The 10,726-nt window shown below is 41.7% G+C and overlaps 1 protein-coding gene across 2 annotated transcripts; it reads right to left on the reverse strand.

Annotated features, from left to right (window-relative positions):
• Positions 1 to 1,255: 1,255 nt before the first annotated feature.
• On the reverse strand, positions 1,256 to 9,871 carry spef1 (sperm flagellar 1). 2 transcript variants are annotated; one of them, XM_020481370.2, is made up of 7 exons: positions 9,661 to 9,871; positions 4,440 to 4,551; positions 3,097 to 3,247; positions 2,891 to 2,936; positions 2,206 to 2,263; positions 1,898 to 1,988; positions 1,256 to 1,746 (listed from the first exon to the last, which is right to left on the reverse strand). In XM_020481370.2, exons 1-7 carry the CDS (start codon positions 9,767 to 9,769, stop codon positions 1,633 to 1,635), a joined length of 681 nt encoding a protein of 226 aa, XP_020336959.1. In that variant the 5' UTR covers positions 9,770 to 9,871; the 3' UTR covers positions 1,256 to 1,632. The 2 variants fall into 2 exon arrangements, with proteins under 2 accessions (XP_020336959.1, XP_020336960.1); XM_020481371.2 differs by having other exon boundaries at positions 3,190 to 3,247; positions 9,661 to 9,862.
• Positions 9,872 to 10,726: the final 855 nt, after the last annotated feature.

Genomic DNA, 10,726 nt, shown 5'->3' on the forward strand with positions numbered 1-10,726 from the left:
TATTTAAAAATCCCCTGTATTTAATTTGTACCTTTATTTAACTAGGCAAGTCAGTTAAGAACAAATTCTTATTTTCAATGACGGCCTAGGAACAGTGGGTTAACTGCCTGTTCAGGGGCAGAACGACAGATTTGTACCTTGTCAGCTTGGGGGTTTGAACTTGCAACTTTCCGGTTACAAATCCAATGCTCTAACAACTAGGCTTCCCTGCCACCCCAGGTTATTCACCACAGTGAACATGAGCAATGTTGCCTCCACTCCCCCTAAAATTCAACTAGGAATAAGTTTGTTAGTTGTACAATGACGATGATCAATGCTACTGACTCCCCTAACCTTGTTCCCAACATTAGCCTTTGGTAGGAGTGAGATTACTGGCTCCCCTACACTCATGTCCTTGCATGTTACAGGAGCACATCAACCACTTCTCCTGTTTTAGATTGTTGCTAATCATTAGAATAAACCTGAGTTTCAAAGAATCATGAATAATCCTATGAGAGCCCAGTCACAAAAACACACTAACTGTTACGGTTTTCTTCCGTCGAAAGAGAGTCGGACCAAAATGCAGCGTGGTAAATTAGATACATGTTTAATAAACGAATAAACACGAAATACAAAAACAACAAACGGAACGTGAACACCTCTACAGCCTATCTGGTGAAAATACAAAACACTGAGACAGGAACAATCACCCACAAAACACTCAAAGAATATGGCTGCCTAAATATGGTTCCCAATCAGAGACAACGAGAATCACCTGCCTCTGATTGAGAACTGCCTCAGGCAACCATAGACTTTGCTAGAAAACCCCACTAAGCCACAATCCCAAAACCTATGAAAAAAACCCATAATTAAACACAACACAAAATAAACCCATGTCACACCCTGGCCTGACCAAATAAAGAAAGAAAAGACAAAATACTAAGACCAGGGCGTGACACTAACTTCTTCCCCAGGCTCAACTGCTAGAGCCAATACAATTTGTGTGCGTCTGTGGTTAGGGCTGGATGTTCGACCGTTCTGATGAAATAACTTATCTACTGCACTAAAAACTGCTGTCAGATTTGACCCATTAAATTGAGTGAGAATTTAATCTGATTTTAAATCCACATGAGACATTTGGACATGTCAGATGACTGAGTGATAGAGTTTAGTTTCCCGTCATATCCTCTATTTTATTTCCCCTCTCGTCTCCTAACTTCTCTCCTCTCTCCTGTTAACACAGCATACGCATGGATCAGAAAGGAGACTGGACAGATTTAGTGTCAGTGTTTTATTTAGACAGCTTCAGAGGTTAGTGGTCACATGGCTGTTATAAAGGCACAGCAATAGACACACATAAGATCCACACAACAAACCTTATAGTCTAGTACTCCACTCAATCTAGCAGATTATAGATAGAAAACACACACATTCTCAATACAATATCATCTGTTATGATCGAATAAATGCAACAAATTAAAAAATGCTTCACAAAACATTCAGTGCTAGCTTATAGAAAAGTACAGGCTGATAGCAAAACAAGCACTTGTTGTTAGAAAAATTGAGTTTATAAAAAGGAGAGGTGTGTTTGTTGTTTCTAGTTGTGTCTGAGAATTAAGTGTGTGTTTCTGAGTGGGTCCGCTTCGGTGTGTATCAAGGCATGTTAGCCCTGGCCTTGTATCTCTCCAGATGGCGTGTCAGGTCTTCAAGTCTCATGTCCTTTAGCTGAACCAAGTGTTCCAGTCTGTTCACCTTGATCTGCAGGATCTACACACACACACACACACACACACACACACACACACACACACCTGCTGACGGATAGTGACACACTCCCACTACTCTACACTCAGAAAGTGTCACTCAAGAGGCCAGATTACACCTGTAACCCTGCCGCCCAAAGTGTGTGTGTGTGTACCTCCACAGTCTCCTGTAGGGCAAGTAGAGCTTGCTCCTTCTCCTCCAGCACAAGACGGATGGTTGGGTCCACCTGAGAACCTAGCACAGTGCTACACACACACACACACACACATTATAGAAAAGTCCAGATTGTACAATATTTTTTGCTGTTGTGCTGCACATCTCAGAGGATTACTATAACAAATGAATATGGTTCCTCCTCCAGATGTCTGAGGTCTGATAATCTGTGCAGCATGACTACGGTGGGATGACCTGGAACACATCCATTACATTTAAAGACTGACATACTGTGAGTGCTAGTAGTACCTAGTCTTGTCTGTGTGTTGGTGTACGTGTGCTCTCTCTTCCTTCTTGGGAGGTGGCTCTGAGGGACACAGAAGATGGAGAAACAGAGACAATCCACTGAGTGATGTTACATTTGCACCACAAATCTAATCTGTCTATCTTGTCTGTCTGTCTGCCCGTCCGTCAACAGTAGAAGGATGCCTCTCTATCCGTGTGTCTATCTGTACGTCAGCAGGAGAAGGTAGATAGAACAGTGAGACTACTGGCTTTGGGCTGAGAGGACACAGCCTGGGCATCCTATGGACTGAATGGGAGGTCTGGGGGGTTAGGGTTTGCTTACAGACAACAGACAGAGTTACATTGATACTTCTAATGGAGACAGTGATGTTGTTGAATGCTCCCATACATTCTCAGCCCTTTAAAGGTCATTACTGACCGCAGTGGCTCCTGACCCACTTTTGTGTGTGTGTGTGTGTGTCTTTGTCTCTGTGTGTGTGTGTGTGCAGCTGACCAAGTTCTGACTCAGTCACCTCCTCTAACTACCAGCTAACTGAAGGTGCTGAGTATAACTGGGTCAGCAGAGGAGTCACCCTATGCATAACTGTGTCACATTATACAAGTGTTTGTCTTCACTGCAGAGAGAGAACCAACAGCTCTGTACACACTGCCTGAGTCCGGGGTTAGGTCAGGGATCAGGTTTCTGTACCTGTGAGAGGTTTCTCTCGGTTCCTGTTGTTGTAGTATTCCACATCCTAGGAGACAGAAGAATAGTTAGTGTGTTTTTATTTTACACCTCTGTTCTATGCTCTACCCTATGAACAGGGACTGGATGTGTGCATGATGAGAATGAAATGTTTGATCAGCAAAGGTTGTTTGATCAAATGTTAGATGGTCACACACACACACACACACCAGTAGTGTGTCTTCAGTGCATTGCTGTCTCTTGTCGTCAATCCTTTCTCGGAGCGAACACAGGACAGGCTCTATTACTCCAGCAGTGCTCACCACTATCCTCTTCACGGTCTCCTCTGGGATGTGGAAGTTCAGCTTGGAAAACACCTTCCTGTCAACATGGAAACACACTGATTTGGGGTCAGTTTTGCATTTCTCCCACTAATGGTTAAGGTTCGATTGGGGGGAGGGGGAGCTGTACCTAGATCTGTAGCTAGGGAACCCCCCCTGGCACGAGAGTAGAGGAAACATATGTTAATGTGTGCAATTAGCGCCATGCTATGGATCTACAGTTGAAGTCGGAAGTTTACATACACCTTAGCCAAGTACATTTAAACTCAGTTTTTCCACAATTCCTGACATTTAAAACATTCCCTGTCTTAGGTCAGTTAGCATCACCACTTTATTTTAAGAATGTTAAATGTCAGAATAATAGTAGAGAGAGCTTTTATTTCTTTCATCACATTCCCAGTGGGTCAGAAGTTTACATACACTCAATTAGTATTTGGTAGCATTGCCTTTAAATTGTTTAACGTGGGTCAAACGTTTCTATAGGATTGATGTCAGGGCTTTGTGATGGCCACTCCAATACCTTGACTTTGTTGTCTTTAAGCCATTTTGCCACAACTTTTGAAGTATGCTTGGGGTCATTGTCCATTTGGAAGACCCATTTGCGACCAAGCTTTAACTTCCTGACTGATGTCTTGAGATGTTACTTCAATATATCCACATTATTTTCCTACCATATGATGCCATCCATTTTGTGAAGTGCACCAGTCCCTAATGCGGCAAAGCATCCCCACATCATGATGCTGCCACCCCCATGCTTCACGGTTGAGATGGTGTTTTTAAAGGCACAGTCAACTTAGTGTATATAAACTTCTGAACCACTGGAATTGTGATACAGTGAATTAAAAAGATAAATAGTCTGTCTGTAAACAATTGTTGGAAAAATGACTTGTGTCATGCACAAAGTAGCTGTCCTAACCGACTTGCCAAAACTATAGTTATACAAAAAACATTTGTGGAGTGGTTGAAAAACTAGTTTTAATGACTCCAACCTAAGTGTATGTAAACTTCCGACTTCAACTGTATATGGCTGGATCCAACCCAGTGGTCAGTGAGTAGGAGTTCTCACAGCCCTGTGTAGTTGCTTAGAAGTAGAATACAGCATCAAATTCTCTACGATTCCCAGAGGAACCGGTTCAGTACATTGACACACACACACACACACACACACACACACACACACACACACACACACACACACACACACACACACACACACACACACACACACTTGCCTGTTGAGAGTGCCCCAGTTGCTGAGTTTTTGCTGTATAGAGTTGGCTGGGGTGTAGTTGTGAAGTTCCACCAGTTTGGGAAAGAAATACTTGACGACCTCAGCAGCCATCACTGGAACAAGGGCCGATATAAACAACACTGCTATGACATGTTTCTGTCTGGACTAACTTTTATTAGTTGACAACCATAGGACAGTGCTCAGTGAAACTGACAACAGAAAGAAAAGTTATTCATTTAAACATTGAATAAATAATTTATTTATAATAGATGAATCATTTATAAATGATCAGCACCAAAGCTGTTGGTTAACTCAAGTTAGTTAGCCCCTAGGCCAGGGTTTCCCTCTGTCCTCAGAACCCCAAGGGGTGCATATATTGTTTTTTTGCCCTAGCACTACACAGCTGATTCAAATAATCAACTAATGATCAAGCTTTGATCATTTGAATCAGCTGTGTAGTGTTAGGGCAAAAAACGTGCATCACTTGGGGTCCAGAGGACCGAGTTTAGGAAACTCTACCCTAGGCCTAATCATTGTTAGCCACACCCCGCCTCCATCTCGCTCCACTGCTGCTGCTTCTTCTTCTGTGGTTTTTATATGGCAATTTGCAACCAACTTTAAGATGCTTTACCGCCACCAACTGGACTGGAGTGTGGACCAGAAACAGGGAAGGTATAGCTCCTATCCATTATTCTCGTCTCCTCAAGGAAATTAAGGAAACTAAATACATAATGAAATATTACATCCCCTGAAGATTTTCTCAGCAGTTCACCTATGCTTGGCTTTTCAACACCATTACTCCTCAAATCTGATAACAATCTCTCCCTTTCCCTCCCATATTACTGACACTGAAATAACATGTGTTCCACGGTCTTCATCTCCTCATGATCACACCTCCCAGTCAGACATTTTCCAACAAATTTTAATGTACTGTTGATCCTTGTGTGTCCCAGAGGATTTTAGTAATATGAATTGAACGGAGTTTACCATCTTCCCATTTAGAGTTTCTGGTGCAGCACAGAAATGCCCTTATCCAGATGGTGTGACAAATGCTTTTCCTAACAGAGTTGCTAACTTTCTTTGTAGTTACTTTAATGTTGGAACCAACATGCAATGCCTCCAGCAGGAAGATAAGCAAGACTTTTTTGTAAGTACAGGGTCATGCAATATAGTCTTTATGGATGTGTTATGAATGACCAAAGTTGTCTCACTTCAAACTACAGCGCCTTTCAAAAGTATTCATCCCCTTTGGCGTTTTTCTATTTATTACAACCTGTAATTTAAATATATTTTTTATTTGTATTTCATGTAATGGAAAAATTTGAAAAAAATAACTTGAAAAAAAATAAAAATGGAAAAGTAGTGCGTGCATTCACTCCCTTTGCTATGAAGCCCCTAAATAAGATCTGATGCAACCAATTACCTTCACAAGTCACATAATTAGTTAAATAAAGTCCACCTGTGTACAATCTAAGTGTCACATGATCTCAGTATATACACCTGTTCTGAAAGGCCCCAGAGTCTGCAACACCATTAAGCAAGGGATCAAGCAAGCGGCACCATGAAGACCAAGGAGCTCTCCAAACAGGTCAGGGACAGAGTTGTGGAGAAGTACAGATCAAGGTTGGGTTATAAAAAAACATCAGAAACTTTGAACATCCCACAGAGCACCATTAAATCCATTATTAAAACATGGAAAGAATATGGCACCACAACAAACCTGCTAAGAGTGAGCCACCAACCAAAACTCACGGACCAGGCAAGGAGGGCATTAATCAGAGAAAACCCTGAAGGAGCTGCAAAGCTCCACAGCAGAGATTAGAGTATCTGTCCATAGGACCACTTTAAGCCGTACACTCCACAGAGCTGGGCTTTACAGAAGAGTGGCCAGAAAAAAAGCCATTGCTTAAAGAAAAAATAAGCAAACACGTTTGGTGTTCGCTAAAAGGCATGTGGGAGACTCCCAAAACATATGGAAGAAGGTACTCCGGTTAGATGAGATTAAAATTGATATTTTTGTAATACGCTATGTCTGGTGCAAACCCAACACCTCTCATCACCCCTAGAGTTTTTTAATCGGCGGGGACTGAGAAACTGGTCAGACTTGAAGGAATGATGGATGGTGCTAAATACAGGGAAATTCTTGAGGGAAACCTGTTTTCAGTCTTCTAGAGATTTGAGACTGGGACGGAGGTTCACCTTCCAGCAGGACAATGACCCTAAGCATACTGCTAAAGCAACACTCGAATGGTTTAAGGGGAAACATTTAAATGTCTTGGAATGGCTTAGTTAAAGTCCAGACCTCAATACAATTGAGAATCTGTGGTAAAGTCTGTGGTAAAGATTGCTGCACACAAGCGGAACTCATCCAACTTGAAGGAGCTGGAGCAGTTTTGCCTTGAAGAATGGGCAAAAATACCAGTGTCTCAATTTTTTGTCTTATTTCTTGTTTGTTTCACAATTTTAATTTTGCATCTTCAAAGTGGTAGGCATGTTGTGTAAATCAGATGATACAAACCTCCAAAAAAATATATTTTAATTCCAGGTTGTAAGGCAACAAAATAGGAAGAATGCCAAGGGGAATACTTTCACAAACCACTGTACGTATTACAGGAAAATACATAAAGTGTCAATAAATAGGTTACTAACGTTCTGCCGATTTATGAAGGGGCGGCAGGTGGTTAGAGTGTTGGGCCAGTAAACTGAAAGGTTGCTATATCGAATCCCCGAGCTGACAAGGTAAAAATCTGTTGTTCTGCCCCTGAACAAGGCAGTTAACCCACTGTTCCTAGGCCGTCATTGTAAATAAGAATTTGTTCTTAACTGAATATGAAGGTTACTGTAAGGTGTGAAAGTTATTTAAATTGATTGATGGACCCGCAAAGCGTTTTTGTGTGTCAGAACCAAAATTACTTGGAGTAGTCCAACCTGAACCCACTGTACCAGGGCTTGATTACAACCTGTTACAATGATGCCAACATTTTGTGGCTGATCTTTCAGCTGGGGAGTGGGTGACTGTGTCAAAGACCTAACCTGGCCCAGCACCGTGCGGTATGGCTCATTTTTGTTGTGTGCATGTTTGTGTACTGAGGAACATGTAACTTGGTTCCAGTAGAAAGACACTTTCAATTTCTTTAGGTTAGGGGCTTTTATCAAGGTAAGTGTTTCCTGGGATAACGTTGTCCCCAGGCTATTGCACACACAGCACATATAAGCCTGGAATATCAACCAGTCAAAGTTGCCCATAGAATTCTATAGGAGTGACCTTACTGAGTAAAGTGTTTGTTATCGTCACTACTTAACACAGTCAAAAATTCTTAAATATTTCTAAACCCAATAACAATATTAGGTGTAATGTGACTAACATGACATCACTTTAGAGCGTATGCCATCCTTCAGCACAACATTTCACCCTTTATAAAGCACATGATTATATCATATTTGACGTAGTGGGTTATGTCATATTGGTGATTATGTGACACAGTTATGCCACATTTATGAATCCTTTATAAAGCATGGCATACAGTTATAGATGCTTTGTAACACTTATGTAGTGCTTATGAAGGCATTGTGAAGGCTTTATGAAGCCTTTAAAAGCTGAACATCATTTAAAGCGGAACCAAACTGTGCACCTTCACAAATGCCCGGGTTAATATCTATACATTCTCCATGTCTTTCACTGCAACAGTCTCCCCACTTTTCAGCACAGGGAGATCCCAATCTCGTCTGACCCCACTCATCCTCTTAATCATCCCCCATACCTCTCCCAGAGGAGTAGTCCTGCCTATGTTTCCACAAAACCAACGCCAATACTCCCTCTTAACTGTCCTAATGGTCCTACAGCTTAGGCTTGTTTATACTGTATCAGGTGCTGGTAGTTATAGGACCCTTTAAACATCCTTAAAGCACCGTTCCTACTCACAGCTTCCTTCTCTGCACTCTTCAGTCCACCAGGGAACTGCATTCCTCCTTCTCCCACCTGTACCCATCACCTGCCTTGCAGCCCCTACTATTGCTCCTCTTACTACATCATTCACTGTTTCTATATATGCACTGAATTCTATTGTGGACCACAGGAAAAGGAGGACCAAGCACACCCCCATTCTCATCGACGGGGCTGTAGTGGAACAAGATGAGAGCTTCAAGTTCCTTGGTGTCCACATCACCAACAAACTATCATGATCCAAACACACTAAGACTGTCGTGAAGAGAAAAAGCCTATTCCCCCTCAGAAGACTGAAAAGATTTGGCATGGGTCCCCAGTTCCTCAAAAGGTTCTACAGCTGCACCATCGAGAGCATCACTGCCTGGTTGCATCACTGCCTGGTATGGCAACTGCTCTGCCTCTGTCCGCAAGGCATTACAAAGGGTAGTGCGTACGGCCCAGTACATCACTGGGGCCAAGCTTCCTGCCATCCAGGACCTCTATATCAGACGGTGTCAGAGGAAACTGTCAAAGACTCCAGCAACCCTAGTCATAGACTGTTCTTTCTGCTTACCGTACCTCAAGCGGTACCAGAGCGCCAAGTCGAGGTCCAAAAGGCTTCTTAACAGCTTCTACCTCCAAGCCATAAGACTCCTGAACAGCTTATCAAAGGGCTACCCAGACCCCTCTTTTACGCTGCTGCAACTCTGTTTATAATCTATGCATAGTCACTTTAACTCTACCTACATGTACATATTACCACAATTACCTCAACTAACCGGTTCCCCCGCACATTGACTCTGTACTGGTACCCCCTGTATATAGCCTTGCTTGTTATTTTACTGCTGCTGTTTAATTATTTGTTATTTATATTTTCTATTTTTTACTTATCTATTTTTAACTTAACACTTTTTTTTTATTTACTTAACTTATTAAAGCATTGTTGGTTATGGGCTTGTAAGTAAGTATTTCACTGTAAGGTCTACTACACCTGTTGTATTCAGTGGCATGTGACAAATACAATTTGATTTGAATTCACCTGCAACAGCCCTCAACTCCTGAAAATATCATTTGAAAAATATCTCCTCATCCCATTTCCTGCTGCATCTTCAACCCTCATTCTTACAGTACACTTGATTGGGGAGTGATCACTCCCCCATGTAGAATCCTCCCCTACCTCCCAGCTACATCTGCCTTCCATCATTGAACTAGAGATCAGAGTAAGAGCCAGAGCAGATTAATTTCCTGTTACTGGGTCTCCCCCTCTCTGACGACGTCGTTCATTTAGATACCCTACCTCCGTCGCTGAAGTCTCTTGTTATATTCCTCTTAGGTCTGGACAGTGGTATTTTGTCTATCCAGGCAAACAAGTCTTGCAATATTTCTTCGTTTAATTCTTTGTCCATTCTGTATACCGGTCCTTCATCGGACAACTTTGCACTTCGATTTGCAGCTAGCCTGTATCGTTAGCTAGCTAGCGTCCCACAATGGTCGTCATTAGTTACCATATCCACAAAGTCATAAACCCCGCCCATTTCTACAATTTCTCTTCTTAAAATCTGATTTTAAACCTAACCGTAACCTCACTGATAACCGTATCACTAACCCTAATCTAAAATTAAGACCAAAAAGCAAATATATATATATATATATATATATATATATATATATATATATACGATATGGCCAACTTTAACTTTGTGACGATATGGCCAACTTTAACTTTGTGACTGTGCTATCTAGTGGAAACAGGTTGTTTGTTTAACTCGTTGCTAGGTAACTAATATCCAAGTATGGAATCTGAGAAAAGACAAACCTCATCAGTAATGAGTGAGCCCATAGAAATATAATTATGAGTGAGCTAGAGACAGTGGGGGGAGTGAGCTAGAGACAGTGGGGAGAGAAAGTACAACACACTGAAAAGTGTAGACATATTATTATTTTATAATAGATAACATATTTTCCAATAAATAGCATGTCTACACATTCGTTGTCAAGTTTTTGTATGGTATAAAATGTGCACTGAGATGCAAAGCAGAATGCATAGACCCTTCAAAACATTACAATCAACATCATACATACAGTCATCATACACCAACAGTAAAATAAGGTTGAACATTTTTAATAATGACAAGATTAACCAGAGTTGTCCAAATGGACCCTTAGACCCTACCTGACCCAAGCCATTCCTCCCTATTCCTCCCCCCCAGGGTAGTGGGTTTGATTCCTCCCTATCCTTCACCCTGGGTTCATTCAGTATGTCTTTTATCCAAAGAGACTTATAGTCATGCATGCATACATTTTACATATGGGTGGTCGCAGGAATCAAACCCACTTACAGGTGCCATGCCTTACCAACTGAG

The sequence above is a fragment of the Oncorhynchus kisutch genome, linkage group LG4, assembly GCF_002021735.2.
Source record: "Oncorhynchus kisutch isolate 150728-3 linkage group LG4, Okis_V2, whole genome shotgun sequence".
Classification (NCBI taxonomy): domain Eukaryota; kingdom Metazoa; phylum Chordata; class Actinopteri; order Salmoniformes; family Salmonidae; genus Oncorhynchus; species Oncorhynchus kisutch.